The following is a 25,785-nucleotide window of genomic DNA, read 5'->3' on the forward strand; positions in this document are numbered from 1 at the left end:
ACGATCGACAAATAGAGATTTTAATATTGCGAATTATTATTACAATTTTTTAAGGATGTAAAATTATAATTCTACATTGTTTATTTATTTATTTTTATATATATATATATATTTTTTTTTTTTTTTTTTTTTATTGAATAGTATTATTTGTATAGTTCAATCAAGGACCATCGAGAGGGTGTAAAGAGGCATTTACTAGTTACTAGACCCTGCTACGCATTGATATAATTATAAATGTTTGGTAAGAAAATTATAACTTTTTTAGAAAGAAAAAAAAGTTGAGAACACAGTTGTAGGACTTTACCAAAACGCTACATAGTTCTACAACTGTGGATTGTTCTTAATGCACGGTTTACACACGCAACTTAATCTATATAAATAAAAATGTAAATGTTCGTTTGTTCAGAATCTTAAATCTCCGAAAGTTCTTCACCGATTACTTTGAAATTTTGACGCAACGTTGCATTCGAATACGCGCGTGTTTTTATACACCTATTTATATACCTAAGATGATACCTGGGACAGGTAAAAACTAGTTTTTTTTAAAACAACGCTATCTGTTGCATGTAAAACCAACACACACTATACTAAATATTTTACGATTCCGTTTCAATATTTCCGATATGTGTCCGCTATAGACCAAAGAACTAATGGGCCAATTTACGCGCGGGGTAAAGGGGTGAAAGGGAAAACCTGAAAAGAGAAAAATCGAAAAAAATAAAAGGGAATAACGTAAAAAGGGAAGAAGGGGAAAATTGGAAAAAGAAAAAAGGGGAAAACGGGGAAAATGAAATGGAAAGAAAAAAGAAAAGGGGAAAGGTGGGAAAGAGGAAGAGGGAAATGGAAATAAGGGAAAGAGGAACGGGGGAATGGGAAATGGAGAAAGAGAAAGGGAATGTGGTAAAAATTAAAATGGGAAAAAGGAAATGGGGAAACGGGGAAAAGGGGAAAAGGAAAGGGTAAAAGGGAAAGGTTAAATTTTGTGAAGTTCCGTAATCATTTTGTTAATGTTTTATCAAACTTTCAATTGTGTTCATTTAATCTATATAATATATATATTCAAATCTATCAATAGCGAAGCATTGCCAGGAATGCTAGTTTAAAATATTTATCGTTTTATTTGAATATAATATTTTTTAGTTTATTTAATTTAATGATTCTAAGTCAAGCTCGCGCGCATTCTATATTTAATTCGCGCGGGTATAGCGGACTAGCGGCGACGGTCGGAACTAACTAAACTACTGAAATTTCACAAATTACATTGAACAAATTCCCATAGTACGATCGGTGGACTGTAGCCGCGTGGCTTAACGCACCAGATACCGAGTTAACCGGGATATGGAATTCGAGAACCGGCCAGACCGAGTTACTTTTTTACACTTTAAATTCTATCGCCGACCTGTGATGTCACAACATAACAGACGACTACAACAGCATTTTTTTGGGGTGAGGATGCGATTTTGCAAATATTGTTATTTCTTAATCGTTAACATATGCGCCTAAGAAGAGTATGAGCTTAATTAGGCGAAATCTAAAGATATTGAGGATGACCTTGCTCTACAGCGTCACCCCCTTGAGCTTTTAAGTTGAAAATTTAATGGCATCAATGCCCCATATATTAAAGTAATCTGATCAAGTTTGGTTAAAATCGGCCCAGTAGTTCTGGAAATATAAGTTGATTTAGATATCAACACCGAACACACACACTGTACATACGAACATTAACATCCGGAAAATTTCCATCCGGTTTTTGGGTTCTTTAAGTGTCAAAACATCAAGATCTGGTGAAAACTGCGTATGCCCAAATTGGACCGATAGCTACACTTTCCCTTCTAGAGCTATAGCGCTACTATAGCATTTTAATAATAGACAACCAACTTGTAAATAAAATAAACCACCCAAAAATACTTGGAAAAGCTTTCATAGTAAACAAGAAGTAAGATAGTTACAAAAGTTAAACGAAAATAAAGGTTGAGCTTTAAAATACTAAATAAAGCTATGAGTAAAGTAATTTTTACTTGCTTTTCTTTAACTCACAATGTTTTTTTTTCATGTTTGTCCTCAAATCCTGCATCCTTAATTCAATGTACTTCCTGACATTGCCGATAGATGAAATTTTGCCCGGTTACTAAGGTCGGATGGCAATACAATATTCCACTATTACTTTTGCAAACATCCTGCTGTACGGGTGGAAATTAAGGCTGCGGGTGCAAAAAATTTGAAATCTGCAAAACGGTTATGCGCGGTTTTTGGGGTTGCAGATGACAGATCCGATAGCCGTTTGGCATAAAAAAATGACAAAATGACATTAAACTCATGCAGTAAATGATAATAATTTGATTAAAGTATGAATAAAAAGTATAAAGCAAATTTTTAAAAATTCTGAAAACTTTTTTTAGTATTATTTATTTTCTATTCCTAGTGTGTACATTATAATCTGTTCAACTTGTGAACAGATTGTAACCCCGACCATCAAGTATACCTGTTTTCATTGCTTAATATTGAAATCGATATAAAAGTAACTTACCTCTACTGAGATTTGAACCTCAGATTCTTAGACTTTGAAAATCAAATGTTAAGTCGCTAATTTTGATGACGATTACCACTTGACCAACACGAAGGGTTAGAATAAAATTGAGACAATTAGTATATTTAGGTTTGCTTTACACACATGACGAAATATGGTTAAATACTTTTTAACACTAGTTTTAAAAAGGGCTAATTTTTTAGATACGTAAAATGTGCTCTTGGAAGATTTTTTTCGAAATTATTGTATAGCTACTTCCTAAGTCACAATGAATAATTCGGAAAGATCTATTGGAAGTACACTTCCAGTTATTTGAAAATTGAATAGTAGTTGAAAATCTTTTAAAAAAAAAATTTTGTTGAGGTAAAAGTAAACTTTCTATTTACTTTACCAAATACAGAGCAATGGAATTCCTCCATTTTTCTTGTATTATAATAATAATAATAATACAAAGACGAATGTATTACAAGGATATCTGTTCTCAAAAGAAATAGATTACACACGTATTCGTAAAGACTCTAGAACAGTACCTTCACCAACTGATATTTTTTTATTAATTTAGTAACTGAATGCTTACTCCGTCCCTAAACACTTCTTTTATTAAACAATTTTTTATTAAAAAAAAATCTATAACCGGAATTTAAGGTCATATAATTTAAACAGCGGAATCAAATGTTTTAAGTAAGTTAGGCTCAGTTTGTGAATTTTTTTACTAACCGACAATCCTTACATAATAAAAAAATTAACACTTCAAAAAATATTATAAATCCTAGAGAATTAGGATAATTTTAATTATTTCATTTTTATTTATATATATTATTATTATTTTATATATATATATATATATATATATATATATATCTACTACCCTGCCCATCTAGCCAAAATGTGGATCCTCGGCACTCAGGTCAGCCAAAGCGAATCCCGGAGCCAACACAGGGGCTCCTCGGAGCCTCCCGGGGTCAAGGGACCTACCCCATTGCTGCAGAGCTCGCTTCGCTTGTCTTTCCCAATTTGCCAGGGGGACCGGCGTCCTGGACACCCGCAGAGCTTGTTCGGTAGTCGTTCCCATTTACACAGAGGGGTCCACCTCCTGGATCCCCGCACTGTACGTTATCCGCATGGTTGTGAGAATAATACTGATAAATAATAATTATAGTAGTCAGGCTTTATAGAAACCTGAAAAAGAAATTAGATTACAAAACGTGGAATAATAGTAACTCTATTTTTATGTTTAGCCTCTGTAACCACCGTAAGGTATCACTTCACAGAATGAATGAGGATGATATATATGAATGTGAATGAGGTGTAGTCTTGTACAGGTCGACCGCTCCTGAGAAATGTGGTTAATTGAAATCCAATCACCAATGAAGGCGGTATCCACGATGTAGTATTCAAATTCGTATAAAAGAAACTGACTTTACTAGGATTTGAATTTAGAACTCTCGACTTTGAAATGAGCTGACTTGTGATGACGAGTTAACCATTAGTCCAGCCCGGTGGGGTATGGAATAATAGTAACTACGGTAACTGAAGTACATACACCTTTAACGACAAAAATGTCATAACTTATTTGTTTACCATGGTGGCAAATATAATGAAGTGAAAGGATTAATCTGTTTTTTCCTTAATGAATATCATTAATTTACAACTTCACCCTAATTTTAGGCGAAGAAATAATGAATATTTTTAATATCTTAACCTTCAAAGGAGCTAGGGCGATGGTGTAAAACATTCCCTATTTTATTTTATTAAACGTAAATTTAATTCTATTATTTTTGTAATATTATTCATTCGATTCATTTGAATCATTTAGTTCAAACCCAGCTAATACAGTGATAGGGGTTCACAGTTCACAGTTCATTAATTCAATTCATTAAAGTTTGTGCTTCAACCGGCAAATCTCCACTTATATATACAGGGTTTCGCGAGGAATCTGCAATACTTTACAGGCGTATTTCGCTTATCAAAACAATGAAAAAAGTTCATATAAACATAGGTCTGGAAACGCTTTGTTAGCGAGTTACGGCTAGCAAAAGATTTTGCCTGGATCTCAGCTTCCCCAGTGAAATGAGATCATACTGAAATATTTTGGATGTTAATGTAGAGGCAAAATTAATAGTTTTGTATGATTTTTGACCTGAAAAATTCAGTAAAATAGGTCCCACAACTATATCTTCTTTAGTTTTTAAGGTAGGCTGACTTAAAACCCAAAATTAGGGGTAAAAAAAACAACTTTATAATGTTTAGCTTAAAATAACTTTCTTAAATAAGTAATAATAAATGCATAAACATTTTCTACAAAACGTGTAGAGAATTTAATTCTTGAAAAAGTGATGTAATCAACATCTATGAACACTGAACACAACTATTTGTGTTTGTGAAAATCGGACGATTGTTTTCAGAGAAATTATAAGAGTACCTCCCAAAATAGCGCCCTAGGGGCAACCCGTTTGTTACCAGTTGGTGATGATTGGTATAGCCTCCCACAAGGTCCTCGCATACCTAACCACTCTAGCTTCACACGCAGTCCTCACGGGAAGCCCATTATTGTTAAACAAATATTTTTTTAATTTCTTTAATATTATTTTATTTAACGAAAATGTAATTCTTTTATTTTTCTAATATTATTCATTCTATTGATTCGAATCATTCAGTTCAAACCCAGCTCACACAGTGATAGAGATTCACAGTTCATTGTTCAATAATTCAACTCATTAAAGTTTGTGCTTCAACCGGCAGATCTCCACTACCATTACTGCTACTACCAATACACACACACACACACACACACACACACACACACACACACATATATATATATATATTTTAGAAATTTTTCGAGATGAAATATATCAAAAAACCTTCTCAGTTATCCCAAGAAATATAAGTAAAAATTTTGTTTATCCCGAACAAGCAAAAAGCCTCTTCCTCTTTATATAATAGTATAAATTCTTAAGTTAAATATATCCTACAGAAATTTTTTCAATCAGAGATAGCATGGAAAATTGAATCTGAAACCATTAATCTGGCAATGGTAAACTTTTCCAGAGTTTACTTTAAGCTTAAACTGTATTTCCTCCTCCAGCGATAAAGATGATTGTAATTTTTGTTTTTAACAACCGATTGATTTTTTAATTTTTTTTGTTAAATCTATAAATTTTTTTACGAGGCTCATTTTATATATAAGGGTGCTTATTGCATTATACAACCGTTAAGTTGTATAATGTAGTAAGCAATAAAAATTATAATAAAAGTATTGTTAATTATATATAACTGATTAACGAACCAAACACAAATAAAAAATAAATATATTTAAACAGATACAACCATGTACCGCGTAAACAACACAATAATCTCGTAATTTATTTTACTAAATGACAAAAATAAGATAAAAACAAATTATGAGTCTTTCTATAACAACTGCACAAGTTACATGAAAATGAATATTTTATTGATTATTATTTATTTAAATTACTATATATATATCACTTACCTTAAAGTAATTATTGTCAGTTATTTTGTAAAAATTCAGCTTAATTGCTTACGATTCAATTATTTAAAAATGATCCAATATATAGGGATAAAAAGGGGGTAAACATTATGGAAAATAGCATGATAAGGATTACTAAAAAGTTTAAAAATAATTATATTATTTGTAAAAATATTGAACATTTTTTAGACTTTATTCTTCGATAAGGATGTCTATTTTCAAATATTATACTGATTTCTCGTAAATTTTAAATAATAAATAACTTTAGCAGATCTAATTATTATATAAAGTGCTATAAAAAAAATTGTTTTATTAAAAGTTTTACTCCTCAATATTTAAAGGTTTAATAGGCATCCTTTTTTTTAATCATCTCTTTTCATAAATTATAGCTGATAATAATTAATTATTTGTATTAAAAGTATTTTTGATGTATTTATTAATCTAATTCTAACTTTTAAAAAATACATGAGAAACCGATGAGACAAACCTATCTGAAATAAATCATATATTTTTTTACAAATAAAAGTAGATAAAAAATATACTGCGCTCTAAATATTAAAAGGCCTTATTTATTAAACATAGGACTTCAATAGGTTTTAGGTTTTCTTCCGGAGAATAACTGCCTTAGTTCATTTTTGCAGCATATATAACAACTAGTGCGACTCCTAGAAAATCATTCCATATCGGAGCAGGGAATAAAGCAACCATGTAGACAATTTCACCGTTTCATTGAAAATTCGAAGAAACTCTACGTGCTATAACCGTACAGGTTGATGCCTTAATCGTAAAATGCCTTAACGGCATTTAATCCTTAATCGGTTAGTGCCTTTACCGTGAAGTGTGTAGGCGACCGGCATGAGACCTGGCCGCTTCCGAAAACAGCTCAGTCGTTTTCAAAAAATAATAAGTACATCTTCCAGGTTTATCTGGGAAGAATGAAGTATTTTTTGTCATCTTCTTTACTATCGCACATCGACATTCAAAGCCAGTCGATATGCAGGTAAAAGAAATCAGCCCTATTTGTGACATTTTACATCAATCTCCACAGGGACTATTTATACAGAGAAAATTATTATTCTTAAAGAAAACAACTGTGATTAGTGCTTCTTATTCGTTAAATACTTTATATTTGTCACAATAATAAGAAGACTAGGCGAGATAATGTAAATTAACAGATTATTGCACACCCTCTCTGTTAGACACAATATCTTTACTCGTAAATTTGTGATATTCAACAGGGAAAAGAAAAAAACACATTGAGAATTATTTAATCTTTTTTTTCTTCCTGATACGAAGTAAAGGAAGTATGTGATCGCGAAAAATGTCGATTTTCAGATATCAAAGGGAATATCCATTTTGACCATCCCTGAATTCATTTTGACTATTTACGGCGTGACGTCTGTACGTACGTATGTGCGTATTTATCTCGCATAACTCAAAAACGATTAGCCGTAGGATGTTGAAATTTTGGATTTAGGACTGTTGTAACATCTAGTTGTGCACCTTCCCTTTTAATTGTAATCGACTGGACTTAAAGTAACAAAAAAAAGCTCAAAATTCAAAATATTTGGATTTTTTACTTTTTCTTAACTGTAGTAATAAGTCCTCATTGTGAGCTTTTCAGTGATATTATGGCGTTTTGGCACCAAAATGCACGCTTATAATTTTTTGCCTGTTTTTATTTTCTCCACTAAATGAAAAAAAAATTATTAATAATAATAATATTAATTTAAAAAATTGATCACCTTACATCACGGTGCGCAAGCTTACTGCCAGGTTAATTGTCTGTAATAACTAGATTGTTTGTTAGTCGTTTTTTACAAATCAGGTGTAATTTTGTTCAAAATAAAATGCTTAATAAATTTTGTAATAAGTACAAATTTGATCAAACAAATAATTACAAAGGTAATGAAGATTAAAAAATTAAGATGGCCGCCATTTTGAAATTTTTGAAGGTGACATTTCAAAATTGTTTGTTTTTTAGAATAAGACACTACATTTAAATTTTCCAAATTTGAGTAGGTTTACCCGTTTCTGGAAATAATATTTTTGTTGAAAATCACAAAATGGCGTCCAGAAGGAAAACAAAGCAAAATAGGACTTACGTCAATATAAATTTTTTAGCTTATTTTGGTGTCCTGAATCAGTTCTTGAAATTCGGCGAATGCGTTCCGGAACACTTTCTATAGCACCCCTAAATACTTTCTCCGATTTTGTTCAAATTTAATGGAATCAATCCAAAAATTAGCAGACCAAATGTGATGATCATAATTTAAACTTTTCTGTATTTTAAACAAAATAAAATGTATTTTAAAAAAATTTAGTTTTAATTTTAATTTAAACATTTAATTTTTAATTTAAATTTAATTAAATTAAGTTTTAATTAAAAATTTAATTTTAAATTTAAAAAAAATGCGTTGTTTTTTTAATTTTAATTTTTTGTATTTTAAACAAAAATAAATACACTTATTCAGTGATTTCTAATACAAATTCTTGCTGTATTCAACCAATACGGCAAAAGTGTCCACTTCTGCTAGGTTTCTAAGTGTATCAGAATTTCTGGAAATGAATGAATGGACATCGCAGCTAAAGAAGTTTGCACTTAGCTTTCACAAATCGAATCGATCGATTTTTTTAATTTTATGAAGTATGTGGTTTATTCTGCGTGGCAAAACGTGCGGGTAGATGTAGTTAATAAACCCACCGGGCCGGCCTTCGTGGGGCGATTGGTAGTGTTTCGGCTTTTCATCCGGAGGTCCCGGGTTCGAATCTCGGTCAAGCATGGCATTTTACACACGCTACAAATCATTCATATCATCCTCTGAAGAATGCCTATCGGTTGATACCGAGGTTAAAAAAAAAAAAAAAAACATAAACCCACCGGATTGTTCTAGTGTGGTGTGAACCCGCCTTCGCAAATCAGCCGATTCGAAGTCAAGAGTTCCAACGTTCAAATCCTAGTAAAGGCAGTTACTTTTATACGGATTTGAATACTTGATCGTGAATACCGGTGTTCCTTTGGTTGTTGGGTTTCAATTAATCACACATTTCAGAAATGCTCGAACTGAGATTGTACAAGACTACACTTCACTTACACTCATACATATCATCCTCATTCATCCTCTGACGTAATACCTGACGGTGATTCCCGGAGGCTAAACAGAAAAGAAAAAAAGTGTTACCCTGTAACTCATCACTTCTATGGTTCTTCCAGCAAAAGCTGCTGTCGGAAAGAGATCGTCATTTGCAATTTACGTTTGTGACATATCCCTCTGTCTTATAACCACAAGGTTCCGCCTCGTCCTGATTTAACAAATCAGTTTGGAATATTTTTTTCTTCATCAAAAAATAAAATAAGATTGTAAAAGCTAAAATGTATTTAAATCTTGGAAAGGGTAAAGTTTTATGCTCTGTTTATTTATAACTCAAAAGGGAAAAAGACAACATAAGAAACTAATTCAGCTATGCTTAACTACCCCAACCGTAATTAGCCTACGGATACGGCCATAACGGTAGACGTCTTGCTTCCTTAGACCATCTTTTGCCCTTGAATGGTATCCCATTTAGGCTCGTTATTGATGCTCTCCTTCTACTCTAAGCTAGTTACATACCTGAAATTCCCGCATGAATCTGAATTTAAAAAAAATCACAAAATTGAAAATTTCTTAAAATAGTTTTAATTATCCTTTTTTTATAAATTTATAGGTTACTTTTTTTTCACTAAAATTAGGAAACAATTTTTCCAAAAACAGAAGCGATTTAAAAAAAAAGACCGAATGAAAATTTAAACTATTTAGTCAACATTACTTTTTTCCACTATGAAGTCCGTTCCAAATAGTTATTTTACAAAACACAAATTTATTTCATATACCGTTTGTTTATTTATTTTATACACCAAAATAAAAAATAAATATTTTAAATAAATTATATGATTTTCTGGATTTAGTTGAAACGCTCATGGTGACATTATGTTAACTTTTTTTTATTAAACAGAACTTACAGTCAAACCGCTCAACTTATAAAAGTTAGATCCAAAATTTAAGCAAACTGTTTGTCCAAGTACAGGAAAAATGTAATAATTTATAATTACCAACCTCAATAACATTTGGTAGGTTATATGCAATTTTTTGAAAATTTATTTTTCCTATTTCCTACTGTGTACGTTGCAATCCGTTCAACTAGTGAACTAGCAACCCCTCTTCCCAAGGCCCAATCAGATGAGTATGATATGTATGAAATGTAAATAAGGTGTAGTCTTGTACAGACTCAGGCCGACCATTGAAACGTGTAGTTAATTGAACACCAACCACCAAAGTACACTGGTATCTACAGTAGTATTCAAATCCGTATAAAAGTAACTAACATTTACTAGGATTTGAACCTTCGACTTCGAAAATCAACTATTAAACAACTGATTTGCGACGACGAGTTAACCACTAGACCACCTGTTTAGTTTCTGTCCCATCATCCCTGTAATAAATTACTTAGTGGTGTAATTAGGAGTATAAAAATATTTACGGATATCATCCTAATAATAAAAAGATCCCTTTCGGCACGCCGGAAGGCGGAGGTAGATTTCACCGGTGCTAAGTAGATGATAAAAAAGATTTCCACCTCAAAGTTAAGAAAAACTTCAAATTTACTCAATACGACAATGATTGCATGTGAAATAAGTTTCACATGTTTAGCATATGACAAGCCTTATCTTCCTACAATTCCAGCAATATTTTGGTCATCTCTTGCCGTAAGGTTTACTCATATCAAAAATTGTTTCAGACAAAAGTTTTAGGTAATGTTTAGAGGACTAACTACCACTTTAAACTCATCCGATATTGTGCCTCTTAAGATAGTATGGGTTTTTTTTGTCTTCAAAACCCCATTTTTTCCATCCCCTGGGCCAATGGTTGGTTACATCATAAAATGTTACGTAGATAAGTTTTAGGGCCTTATCTAAAGAATGGTTCGAACTTTAAACGAATTCGATATTTTCTTAATAAGAAAGTTACAGCGACATTTTTTTCGAAAAAGCCCCCATTTCATCCCCACGGTCCGAATTTTCTCATTAACGAACTCGAGTGAGATTTTGAGTCGTTATATTTTATGTATCAATTAGAAAGTGATTGGCGGAAAATTACGGCAGTTATCATATTCACAAGAAAATGAATATATATATATATATATATATATATATATATATATATATATATATATATATATATATATATATATAACTTTTTAACTGACGGTGGTTTTGGGGTTTGGGAAATGTGAAACGCGAAGATATGTCGAAATTTCCCGGAAGTCGAATTATGGTACCCATTACAACAGATAGCTTTCTTATGAAATCTACCTAATAATTTTACGCATTTGTACGGAGTAAATTGGAATATGGATCTGTTATCTGAAATCCATTCCAACAAAAACATGTGGATTCAATCGAGGTCGTGTATAATAAATTTCTAAGATTCTTATATTCCAAGAAATTTAAAAAACGTTCTTTGGAATATCTCACTCAGAATCTGAGAGAAATATTTAATATCAAATTCTTAAAAGTAAGGCGTGCAATTGCTTCAGTGGTACTTTTTGTATAGATTTATTTCCACTTGGTGGAGCTTCCGAGGCTGCTAGAGCGTGTTAGTTTCTTTTTTTCTCGAAGTAGACCTTTCTTTTTCCTATTTAGCCTCCGGTAATTACCTTTCAGATAATACTTCAGAGGATGAATGAGGATGATATGTATTGTATGAATGTAAATGAAGTGTAGTCTTGTACAGTCTCAGTTCGACCATTCCTGAGATGTATGGTTAATTGAAAACCCAACCACCAAAGAACACCGGTATTCACGATCTAATATTCAAATCCGTGTAAAAATAACTGACTTTACTAGCACTTGAACGCTGTAACTCTCGAGTTCCAAACCAACTGATTTGGGAAGACGCGTTCACCACTAGACCAACCCGGTAGGTTCCTCTAAGTAGACCTGGACGCGATGTGTTTTTCGTTATTCCAAGAATTAATACGGTCTATCGTTTTATGTCTTACCCCTTAATGTTTTTGTCTTTTATTAATAGATTAAATCCGACTATTGATATATTTAATGATATTTTATCTGATGTTGTAAAGTTGTGTCAACAGTCGCTCTCTAGCCATAGCGAATGAATAATTAAAACCAATATATGTTTACAGTTCTATCGAGTTTAGGTTAATTAGCGTAGTTATAATTTAATTACTCGTAAAATGAAAAATTTATTGAATGTGAATAGCAATCTGTTAGCCTTTGTATTACTCTTAAAAGAATAAATAAATAAATAATTCTGGATAAATCCATCTTTTTTCTTTTATTAAGTAATTACACAACAAAAATTATTAGTAAAGAATTGTACTTCGTTAAAACATTTCAATTTATGGGATATTTAATTTTAATTATCACTTATTTAACCATATTGGGTTTAATATTAAAATGAAAATTTATAATTTTATTTTCAAAAAGTTTACAATTTTTTTTACTTCTTTGTGCGAAGTAAATGAAGTATTATGATCGGGAAAAATTTCGGTTTTCATATTTCACCGGAAATATCCACTTCGACCATCCCTGAATTCATTTTGTCTTCTTCGGCGAAATATCTGAACGTACGTATGTATCTCGCATAACTCAAAAACGATTAGCAGTAGGATGTTGAAATTTTGGATCTAGGACTGTTGTAACATCTAGTTGTGCACCTCTCTATTTTATTGCAATCAACCGGACCAAAAAAGTTCAAAATCCAAAACATTTGAATTTTGGACTTTTTGTTAACTGCAGTAATAAGCCCTCATTGAGAGATTTTCAATGATATATCATAAGTAGTATTATTTTCATTGGTTCCAGAGTTATGGGCAAATAAAATTTTAATTAACGAAATATTTGGATCTTAAAAGGGGAAGGCACATCGATTCGAATCCGACTTCATATACATATATATTTTTTTTAAGTTTTATTTTATCTTAATTATAAATCTCTGATTAACTATAAATACTTCTGATTGTAAAAAAGACTTTTACAATAAATAATAATTCAGTAATAACAATAAAAAAAAAAAATATGAAAAAATCAGAAGTTATTAGTGAAATAAAATTTTATGTACTTTTCATTTTAATTCAAAAATTTTTACAGAGGATAATAATAATTAATAATAAAATATATTACAATTAAAAAGAAGTTAAAAAATATATATGTTTATAAAGTCGGGGCTTCGAACCGCTGTGTGTATGGTTACGGATCTGACACGTTCTCACTTACACCACACAACTACTTGAGCAGCGTGAAACAAAATGAAAATGTAAAGTAATATAAAATACTGATACGGACACCACAAAAAAATTTGATGTCCACTACAATGAAATGATGTTGTAACTGTCCACTTTATTAAAGAATTGGAGGATCGTATCTTTCTTTCAAATGAAAGAAGTTTAAATAAAGTGCGGCAAAAAATGTGTATATGTAATTTAATAGGGGTACAAGGAAGTCATGTGGTCTCCACACCAAATTTTTTACTGTTTTTACTGGATTTGAAGATTAGATCGTGAATACCGGTGTTCTTTGGTGGTTGGGTTTTCAATTAACCATACATCTCAGGAATGGTCGAACTGAGACTGTACAAGACTACACTTCATTTACATTCATACAATACATGTCATTCTCATTCATCCTCTGAAGTATTATCTGAAAGGTAATTACCGAAGGCTAAATAGGAAAAAGAAAGGTCTACTTCGAGGAAAAAAGAAACTAACACACTATAGCAGCCTCGGAAGCTCTACCAAGTGGAAATAAATCAATAAAAAAAGTACCACTGAAGCAATTGCACGCCTTACTTTTAAGAATTTGATATTAAATATTTATCTCAGATTCTGAGTGAGATATTCCAAAGGACGTTTTTTTAATTTCTTGGAATATAAGAATCTTAAAAATTTATTATGCACGACCTCGATTGAATCCACATGTTTTTGTTGAAATAGTCGAATCAACAATTAAAGCCATTAGCGAATTTTCAGTACAATGTAACTACTGTATCGGTAGTCTTGAACAGACTCAGACCGACCATTCCTGAGATGGAATATTTAACTTCTATTTACTGGAGGAAAAAATAAAAGTATCATTATAATTTTTTTTTTTTTTGTTTTTAGATAATAAAAATATATACTTTTTATACAAAATTTATTTCATATGGTATAAATAAATAAAAAAAATTAATTACATTTCTTACATAAAATGAGCAAATATTCATATAGGTTACATTTCCTTAATTTATAAAAATAACAATAAGTCAGTCTTAAAAGAACTTAATAAGTAAATTATTTATTAATTATTAACTTTTTACAATAACTTTATTTTAAAAAATATGACAATAATAAATAATTAAAAAAATGAATTTTAAAAACCATTTTTAATAATAAACAAACTGCTTTACACTCATATTCTTTAAAACCAAATAACCAATTGCCAATGCATAATCATTTAGCAGAAAAATAGGGAAAAAATTGTGTTTCCTTTACATGGAAGCATAATTTTTACAACTAATCAGAATTAGTTTACTTTCGAGCGTTAAGTTTTTTCGTAATTATAGTTATTAAGAGTGCAATGGAAATACAGAGAATTTTGTATGCTAAAATGAACAATTAAAAAACTAATAATGATTTATACTATAACAACATTGTATTTTGATGTGCAGTTATCAGAATTTGAATGAATGGTATACATATATATATGATTAAATGATGATGACATTCTACTTTTACAGATCAAATATTTTACGAAATATAGATAACCAGACCTAAATGCTGAAAATAGCTATTACACGTTACATAGTTAGATTACTTTAAAATGAAATCCGTAAATGAAATGATAAATAAATGTTATGTTATGATTTAATAAAAATATTAATACTGTTACAAGTTAAATATCTATTATTACAGTTTGATTTTTGATTTATCATTTATAAAATAAATATTATAATAATTACAACCCATCATAGGAGAACAACTTTTTAACTTATGAACTTTGAAACTCCGTTTAACTGGGACTCCGAATCCTATCTAGAGTGAACCAGTACAGAACAGTATATCTTAACATGCAATAATAATAATAATGCATAATACTCTTTACAATAGTAGAACCTTAGGGCAAACGAATACGCATATACTGACTAGGTATCTTCTAAAATCTATCTCCAGAAGCACAGCCCTTGTTACATCCCTTCCGTAAATCAAGATGTAGTTTTATATAGAGTAAATTAATTTTTTTACAGCTCCCTTGCCTGATCTATCACTGAACAAAACACATTTATTATTTTAAATAAATAAACCGACATAAAAATATGTTTTTTTATCATTTTATTTAAACTGAAAATAGTTCTTGCAATTTTTTCTTTCAAAATATATTTTAGTATTTTAAGTTATAAATAGAATACTTCATATTTAATTTTGAATAATCAAATTTTACTTAATTCTTAATTGATCATAAATTAAGCAGTAAATGATTTAAATGATTATTAAACTAATTAATTAATCGGTGTACTTTGGTTGCATATTTATATTATTTTCCTTATTCTTTAATGGAAATAATAACCGCATTCATTTCGTTTTGTTTTCAAGGAGAAAAGAAAATTGACTTCAAATTCCAGAACACTAGTATTACCTAGGATTTATATACACAATAATTAAAACATACATCCGTTCTGTCATAGTTTATAAAAATAAAACTTAATTAATTTTTAAAATTAATTTTTTAATGCCATTTTAATTTAGCTTTATACATTATTAATTTATAAATTTGAAATTAATTAATCGATTCTAATTTATTAAAATGGGTTAATAAAAATCATACAAAACAGTACACGAAATATCTATCCAATTTAGTCCATACCTAAAAAAAAAAGTCATAGGCGCTGGTTAAAATCCGGCCCGGGGACCAAAATATACGTCGAGATAATATCAAAGTTAAAATGATAATTCTTGAATTGTATTATTGATATGCTAAATGCAAGTGAATGTATTATATATTGTAGTCAATTAATAAATAATATAATATTCAATGCTGCATAGATTATGCCAAATTACAGGACAATAAATAAAGTTTAAATGTGAATATCTGTTAAATATAATATTAAAATTAAATTATTAAATCTATACTTGGCTTAAAATTGGATCCGTACTCGTTTCATACATAGTAGAAAAATGATTATGTAATTATATAATGCATAACGGTCATATAGTTCATTTGTACTTTCTTAATGTGTAAAAAATTTCAATCAATCAATATATTGAATGATTGAGTAAATGATCTCTAGTGTCGTAAACAGCTTGAATTAACGAGTAAATAGTCTCTAGTAAAATCTTGGTACACTATAAGAGATTGAATCAAACAAGTTTGGCGACTAGGCCGGATCGTATACTTGCGTGTGTATGTATGTATGTATACGAGTATGTTATATGCATGTGTGTATGTATGTATGTATGTAGTATAGTATCTAGTCTGTAGACTGTCTAATGGTAAGGGTTATATGAACATATATTACAATATCTTAATATGAATATGCAGAACGAGTTGCAAACAATTATACAAGATTTATGAACATATCAATAATCATATTTTTGAAAAAACGAAATTACAATAAAAATAGTATATAAATATCAAATCAATCATATTATAAGATACAAATTAAATGAAATTGTAACAATAATAAAATATGCAATAATAAACTCAATTATTAGAGATTGTTAGCAAACAATTTTTGCTCAGGTCTTCAAAACTGACCATAAAGTATCTAAAACAACACAACTACTAGGTTTTCAGAAACTGAATAATGTGTTACTTGCACAATATAAATAACTTGATAGGATAACTGTAGCTGTGGATAATTTGCACAATGTGATGTATGTGATGCTGCTTCCAATGCATGGTGAAGTATTCTCGTTGGTGATCAACACTAAATCTTTTTAACAGAAGGCCTATATGATAAACGGCGTTGCTGCAAATAGATTACATGATATTTTGAAGTACTACTTGCAAACGGCCTAAGCGGTTAATTGAAATTTTTTGGTAACTGGGTTCATGTAAAGACGTGAATGGACATACAATGAAACAGTGTCCCGGTGATAATGATTTTGAATTTAAAAGTTGATATAAATTATGAATGATATTTTTGTTGCAACGGAAATGACCAAAATTCGAACCCAGGATCTCCGGATGAAAGGCTTAGACTCTATCATTCTATCGCGGAAATCGGCTGATTATTATTATTATGTATTAGTAACATTAATTTACTTTTTAGCCAACAAAAATGACCAATAGTAAAGTTCAAATGGATGCCATAATTTTTCAGTGTTTTTAGTATTCTAATTCAGTTAAAAGTATATAAAATGTATTTTAAATTTTAAAGTGATTAATAACGTATTTAATTGAAGCGGGTAAAAGTAAATTTTAGTTATATATTCATTTTGGATAATCACTAATTTTCCTTTGCGTCTATTGCCTACCAAGAGCTGTAAGCACTGGGTCACAGATAAACCGATACGAGACGTAAAAACACTTCCTAAAATGGCAAAGTTTCAGTAGTAATAATAATATTAAGCATTGCATACTTTCTAACAAAAAAAAGTGACAAATGCGATGGTTTACAGTCGCCTTCTTCACTAACTCGAGTCAAACATCGGCATGTCTGACACTCGGTTCTAAATGTGACAATTTCATTCTTCTCAAAACGGGAATCGGTTGAACATTGAACATCGGCGCTGTCAGAGAAAGCAACTGTTTAGTATCTTATGTATTTCTTCCGTCACACCTAAAAAAAAAGAGCTGGATAAGTAAATTAAATCAATTAATATTGATTTGAAGCGACTATCACCGATCGTCTCATAAATAGGTCCACGACGCAATATTGTCCAGTGAATTCGAAATGATTTTTGAAATATCACTATTCAACGGAATTAATAAATTCATGCAACTAATAGCGCTAAATATCGTTCGATATTGATTATTATACGTAAAAACATATATTAAATTCATAAATAACTTCATGGTTTATAGAAATATTGTTAAATATTTTTATAGAGATATTGTTTTTATCGTAGTATTTTATTTGTAGTTACATTATTATTAAAATGATATACTGTAATAAAATCTGGGGTTTTAAACACAAAAAATTGGCGTATTAACGATTATTCAGAATTCAGAGAGTCTTTTTTTAAGTACGAAGTAAATTCTGATAAATCTACACATTTCAAAATTAAATCTTAATTTTAATAAAAAATACATTGAAAGAAATCTTTGTAATTTTATTTTACAAAAAAAAAAACTTCAACGAGTAGTAAATTGACAACTACAATTTTTACTGAGACGTTAAAAAAAATCTATTAATACTTCTCTTGTGCAGCGTACATTTATCGAAACGATAAACGCTTTTTCTGGATACCGACATCGTTATCAGTGGCAACACAAATATAAATTGCATAGCCGCAATATGTTCTAATTTCAATAGCAAATACCAACGATAAAACTTTCTGAGTAAACTAGAATCACACAGGATATCATTATTGATTATTTTTATCATTTCTTACAGTATTAATATTTATAGTTTATTGATAATTTGCATTATAGATTACAAAATATACACTTGTTGATTCAAATAGTTTTCCACGATTATTCATTTATAAAAGTGTGGTTTAGTAGTGAATATCAATATATAGTTATTGATTTTACTTAAATCGCATCGATGCGGTAAGCCATAAACGAAAATAACTGAATTGTTGACATTTAACGAGAATGTGGTGTGCGTGTTGCGTAATTTTTCAGTGTTTAATGTGTGTGTGTGTGTGTGTGTGTGTGTGTGTGTGTGTGTGTGTGTGTGTGTGTGTGTTTCCAGAGAGAGAGATAAATAAAGTGAGAGATGTCGTAACAAAATGTTTGTAAATAATATTTTTTTCACAATTTCTTTCAATCTAGAACTATAGTCCCTACCCCCAGAAAGGAAGTTACCAACAGGCGTTTCGGGATACTTCCGGAGCTATTACTTCCCAGAATTAAATAAATAAGTAGGTCAGCAGTTACGCAAAAGGAAAAACGTAAACGCTAGATCTACGCTTTGTTTTTTGTTTTTTTGCATTCATGTCTTTATAGTCAATTTATATGGTAATATTCTCATCATATGACATTATCATTCTAAATTACTTCTACATTACGTTATTTAATTATCACTGTGACATTATTGCATATTTCATGTATACGAGATAATAAAAATATGTAATTTAAGATATGTAATAGTAACGATTTTTTAAGTACGATCAAAAAATATATATAGTAGTATTCAATATGGTTTGAAGAGTGCCTCTTCAAACCATCAAAAAACCAGGAGTTCTTGAAAATTATCAATTTTAACAAAAAAAATTATTTTTAATGATAACTGATACATCTTTCTTAAATATTATACAGAATTTCTATGTAATTGTGAGTATGTATTTATCCACTGGGGTACCGATTCACTTTAACCAATTTTGAGATTTTTTCCACTCCTGAATTGTTAAATAAATACTCTAAATTGGATCAGTATGATATATATTCGATGAGTATTTCTAAAATAATCCAATAATGTGAAAGAGCTTAGTTTAAAAAATATTGTTTTATTTTAATAAATTTACGATGAAAATGACTAAAAGATGTGCATTTAAGTTATAGTTCACACAGAAATAAGCATAAATTTCAAATTTTTATAAAAATTTGATAATGTATCGATTTGCAAGAAAAAATGATTTATATTTGATTTTTTAATTTACTAAGAAATAGAGAAAACAAACATTTTTCAAAAGATTCATTCGCAAGTAATAGAAATATATGAAAAATTCGTATGTAGTATTCTGTATGAAATATAAGTTTGTATAAAATCAAAAATATTTTTGAAAAACTCATAGTTTTAAAGTAGCAATCTGATTCTTTTTATTCTAATGTTTTCTTACTTAGCCTAGGATAATTTAATAATTCTTCAATCCGGTTACACGTGTGCGCGTGTGTGTATGATTTTTAAAAAGTAATTATTAAAAATTAATTTTCGTCGCCCAATTCTTTCTTAAAAATTCAACACTTAGCGCTGTCAAAGTTAAACAAAATAAGTTAAAATAATTGAAAAAGTTTTTGCACCTTTATGCTTCATCATTCATTTAAAAAAATGAAATTTAATGTAAGTGTTTTTAATATATTTTAAGTCCGATGTATAATGACGATGATGGCAAGTAATAGAAAGTACTAAGCGATGCATAAGTAAAATAGTTATTTTTTTATAACCTCAAATTTGACACACACACATTATACAAAGTTATGGTTGTAATTTTTATACCTTAATTATTACATTTTAATCATTGTTAAATGTACTAAACAAAATGTCTGTCACAATGATGATGAAACGGTTGCAATGTATAATTAACGTATAAAAGTAACCAGACTCTAATAATCTCGCACTAAGTTTTCTTCATTTCATTTTTTAAACCTTTTAACTCTATATTAAAAAACAATGATAGAAGTCAGTTTTCTTTAGCCAGAAAAATTTTTATTTCGTTACAACTTAGAGTTAGTTTAGCTTTAGATTTATTTTCATTAGGTTAGATATTTTTTTTAATTATTGCTAATTAAAGGTAAATTTTTAGGTTTATTTATTATTATTTGTCATTTTTTCCGATTTCAGATAAACGTTTAACGCTAAACCGCCCTCCACAATTTGATGAGCTGTTTACTAGTAAACGTGCATTAATTCCCCGCGACAAACTATATTATTTATAGTACGAGAGAAAAGTTGCTTATGAAATGTAAATGAACTAGTGAAACAATACTTTTCCTAAAACATGAAATCGCTAAAAACAAACAAAAATCCATTAAGAATACTATTAAAATTAGTTGTATAAACTATTTTTAAAATCTAGAAATCTGAAATAATTTTAAAATAATTTTGTAAAAAAAAACTATCACTAATCGTAAGATTTGAAACATTTACGCAATACATTTTCTTGGACATTCTTCATAATAAATAACTGAAGTTATTTGAGTCAATACAATTTTGATTCTTTACAAAGAATGTAAATTATAATTGACAATATTATCACTAAAATCTACATAATAGATTTTATTTAAAAACATACCAAATTTGAATATAACCTATTACGTAATATTTATAATAAAAATATAATTTAATTAATTAATGAACTATATGTAATGAAAATCATTAATTTAATCAATTAATAAATCCAATTATAATTATTATTATTGCGAGGTTAATCTAGTTTCAATTTAAATTTGAGTTTTAAAATGGTAATAAACAAGAACTTAACTTAGGTTTGTTACTTTTTTATGTAGAGTTTTGTATTCATAGGAAAGGATTTTTTAAACCAGATTTTAGTTATAACAATAATAATAATAATAAAACTATTATTAATAAACTTAAAGAGATAAATAAATAACGTTGATCTCTAACCTATTATTTTACTGTATACATCTCTATAAATTTTAAATATTATAGTCATTAGGATAAAAAATTATACGGTAGTAATTTTCAATACAAATTAATCTGATAAAAACTCCTACTCAATGAATATATATATATTTATTTATTTATATTAATTAAATCGTAATTTAATTTTATATTATTTTATAAAAGGAAAAAGTACAAAATTTACAATCGGCAGGGAAAATTTTTTAATATTTTTGAAAACAGGTAGTTAAAAGATATCTATCATTAATATAAGTAAACAGCTGATTTTTTTTTTAAATATATTTTCTACGATAATAATTTTAAAATGCATTTGTTTTTGTAACAAGTTAATATTGTACTTTTGAAATACATACACAGTAAATTACTTTACTGTAATTTCAAAAATAGCAAAAATTTAACCGGATTAAAAAATTAAAATAATGAATTCTAAACATTTTGTACATAATTTAAGTAAATAATTTTAATAAAGTTTCTCCCTGAATAAAATTCTAAAAGTAAAATAAAAATGCGATAGTGTTCTAAATGCTATACTTTATTATTATTATTATTATTATTATTATTATTATTATTATTATTATTATTATTATTATTATTATTATTATTATATTTATTTACTTATTTTTCATAATAATAAGAGTAATAATAATTTCTTTTAATAAATATTTAGAGCTTGAAGAATCTTAATTTCAATATTTAACTTTATAAAGATATTAATATTCTGAAACGTTGCTAGTAAATTACCGACTGATCATTCCTTGAATTCTTAGATACAATGTAACGTATAATTAATCCACAATGACGTTTTTATATGCACATCTTAATAAAGTATAAGATTAAAATTTGGGTATTCAAGTAAAAAATTATAAATCGAATTTTTAAAGAATTCTGACCGGTATTAGATTGTATGTACTCATTTTTTATTGTCTTTTTTTTATTAATATCATCATATTTTTAAACTGTTTATTAGTTTTATATTAACAAATTTATTGTTTTTTTCTTCTAAATTTTCGAAGTATAAAAATAGTTTATGAATATTTATTACAATAATAAAATATATTCTCATACCTACGCTTATCACACATAAATGACCCCATATAAATGAAATCAAGTTTTTTCATTTTTTTTAATAATATATATACACTTCACTTTATGTAATCACTTAAACAGTTAATATTAGAAAATAATCTATTACAATAAAATAATTACAAAACTTAATCTCTTTGTAAAAGTTCATGTAAAGCAGATATATAAGTTTGTGCCATTTGTAACGTTTCAAACTTTGATAATTTCCTATCATTACCAAGAGATGGTACGACGTCACGCAATCTGTCAAACGCATCATTTAAACTGTTCATACGCCTTCTTTCTCTCGCATTGGCTGCAAGACGTCTTCTTCGCATGACATCAGAAGATGAGGATGAAGATGAAGATGATGACGTTAATGATGGAGAATCATTAATTGGATGCTGTTGATGATAGTGATTAGAATATTTATTTGTTGATGATGACTGTTGTTGTTGTTGTTGTTGTTGTTGTTGTTGCTGATGTTGTTGTTGTTGCTGCTGATACCACGTGTTTTGTTGTGGATAATGGCACGTGTACCATGATGATTGAGATAAAGAATTTGCAGAATATTCATTCATAATGCCGTTATTATATTGACGAATGTCTTTCCTTAAAGCCATAGGCGGTGGAGGTGTAGATATCGCTGTATAACAACTATCAGGACTTGACACGGGACTGTGACAACCGTCCGAATTATTATCTATCGAAGACCATCTTGAAGTGTACATATCGATAGGATATTATTATTTTATTTTTCCAAAACTGAAGACACAAATGTCTTTACCATTTATTATAAGTAAGCACATAAAAAATGTTAAGGGATATAAAATATGAAGAAGTCAGTAATATATTGAGATCATTTTAATTTTTTTCTTAAGAAATCGATTAGAAAAATGAAATAATAATGAATAAATTTATCGATAAAATAGTATTTTTTTTTTTTTTTTTGGAAATTTATTCTGAATTTTTTTTTATAAGAATATTCCACTATTTTGAAATGGGTTTAGAAAATTAAATTAAGAATTGTAAACGAAACGTTTGCATAAATAATGATCTTTTAAGTTTATTTATTCGAAACAAGTCCAAATTATTAATTTCGTATTCGATTAATTTTAAGTATTCTACAAATAAACGTAGAATTTTTTTTATTTTTATTTTTTTATGTTTTTACATTGGACAGATTTTCTAAACTAAATTGATACAAATTTTGATAAAGTTTGATGTATTACAAAGACGTCATATTTCAGCTATATATAAACACCGTATCAACGATACACACCAATACCATGAAATAACGATTACACAAGACTCGTCTAAAAAGAACTGCGACCAGTCGGGTGCCGCACTGCAAACTGAGAGCTACACATAACGCAGCTTCCGTAGAAGACACATCTCTTTCTCTTTTACCTGGTATACCTATACCAGAGGAGGTCACGTGGATATAATCAAAGCTTTGCCGACAGTCCATCCTTCTTGTTATGCTCCTCCTTCTCTACGGTTTGTTCTTCATATTCTTTCTTCTTTATTCTCTTCTGTTTTGTCTTCGACAATCTTTTAAGTAAGCTTGTAATTTTTTACCCTCACCTTCTTAAAAAAAGAAGGATCATTTAGACTACTTGTTACAGTGATCATTTAAAGTAACGAACGCTTAAACCCGCTGTTAAAGTAACAGTGACTTCATACGATATTATACGGCCCAAAGTCAAAATTAGCTCACTTTGTTCCACTAATAATAATTTAATGTATTAATTATTGTAAAATTAAAACATTTAATTTAATTTAAAATTAAAACTCATTTTCATTTTATGTGAAGGATTTTTTTTTTTAATTTAGACTCATACTCCTACAATTTTCAGCGGATTGCACTTTTTATACGGGTATTATCGAAAAATGTTTTTTTCTGAAATCGATTGAAAAGAGAATGTTTTATTCATATACAAAATTCAAATAAAAGAACTGATTCTTTAATGATTAAAGTTTTTTTTCCATTATAGCAACACTAAAATATATTAATTAGAAAAAAAGATAACTGAATAACTGTCATTCAAACTTGAAGCTTTCTTAAATAAAGAGAAAAAATTATAAATTAACTAAACAAAAAAATTGAAATAAATTTAGAATAAATCTATTGCTACAACTAAAGTCTAAGTCAAAAAAAATATTTCTTTTAAGTCTTGTCGTTTGACGAGAGCTATTATGGAAGATTTGGAATAAAAACGAAATAACTATGATTGATGTTCGGACGTTCTTATTGGAAACTATAAATTTAGATAGTATCCTTTTGAATTTTTATTTTAAAATCTTGATATATGAATTGTTTTTTGTAAATTACTAAGGTATTTTTTTTTAAACTTTTGTTTAGATTAATTGTAGGATTTTAAACATTAGAACTGTCTTTTTTTTAAAGTTGGAGCGATTTAGAAAAGTCCGTATCGCCGCAGGATGTCAGTATCGCCTCGGTTGTAAATAAAATAGTTGTTTTCCGGGCCTAAGCAAAGATAAAATGTACTTTACCATAAATATAATTAATAATACTCTAACTAAATTAAAAAATAGATAAAAGTATAATTTATGAAATAACGAGTTTATTAGAATTATGTATTAATACAACTATTTTAAATTTAATAATAAATATTATAAAAAAGAAAAAGATCTAAGTATGGGATCTCCACTTTCCGCTATTTTAGTCAATATCTTTATGAATGAACTAAACAACACCCTGATATCCAATATAATTAATAAGCATCAGATTATTTTATATAAAAGGTATGTGGATGACTTTTTGGTTAATAGGGTAAGTCAATTATTATTCGCAATTTAGTTATATTTTTGTTTATGTTGGTAGTACTGTCGTGTTGTGCAGATGACGCATGCGTGGTTTAATTGTTGTCTGTGCAGGTTTGATGTTGCTAGGTTAGTTCCATTATCGCTGAACCCACCGGGTTGGTCTAGTGGTGAACGCGTCTTCCCAAATCAGCTGATTTGGAAGTCGAGAGTTCCAGCGTTCAAGTCCTAATAAAGCCAGTTATTATTCCACGGATTTGAATACTAGATCGTGAATACCGGTGTTCTTAGGTGGTTGGGTTTCAATTAACCACACATCTCAGAAATGGTCGAACTGAGATTGTACAAGACTGCGCTTCATTTACACTCATACATATCATCCTCATTCATCCTCTGAAGTATTATCTAAA

At 28.9% G+C, this 25,785-nt stretch overlaps 2 protein-coding genes across 2 annotated transcripts in view; one reads left to right on the forward strand and one right to left on the reverse strand.

Annotated features, from left to right (window-relative positions):
* LOC142322339 (caspase-1-like) overlaps positions 1–25,785 on the forward strand; it is a 249,973-nt gene that overhangs the window by 87,653 nt on the left and 136,535 nt on the right. The window lies entirely within an intron of this gene.
* Positions 22,738–23,319, reverse strand: LOC142321279 (uncharacterized). The gene is made up of 2 exons (XM_075359275.1): positions 23,155–23,319; positions 22,738–22,992 (listed from the first exon to the last, which is right to left on the reverse strand). The coding sequence occupies exons 1-2, from the start codon at positions 23,317–23,319 to the stop codon at positions 22,738–22,740; spliced, it is 420 nt and encodes a 139-aa protein (XP_075215390.1).

Source organism: Lycorma delicatula, chromosome 3 (assembly GCF_047948215.1).
Source record: "Lycorma delicatula isolate Av1 chromosome 3, ASM4794821v1, whole genome shotgun sequence".
NCBI lineage: Eukaryota > Metazoa > Arthropoda > Insecta > Hemiptera > Fulgoridae > Lycorma > Lycorma delicatula.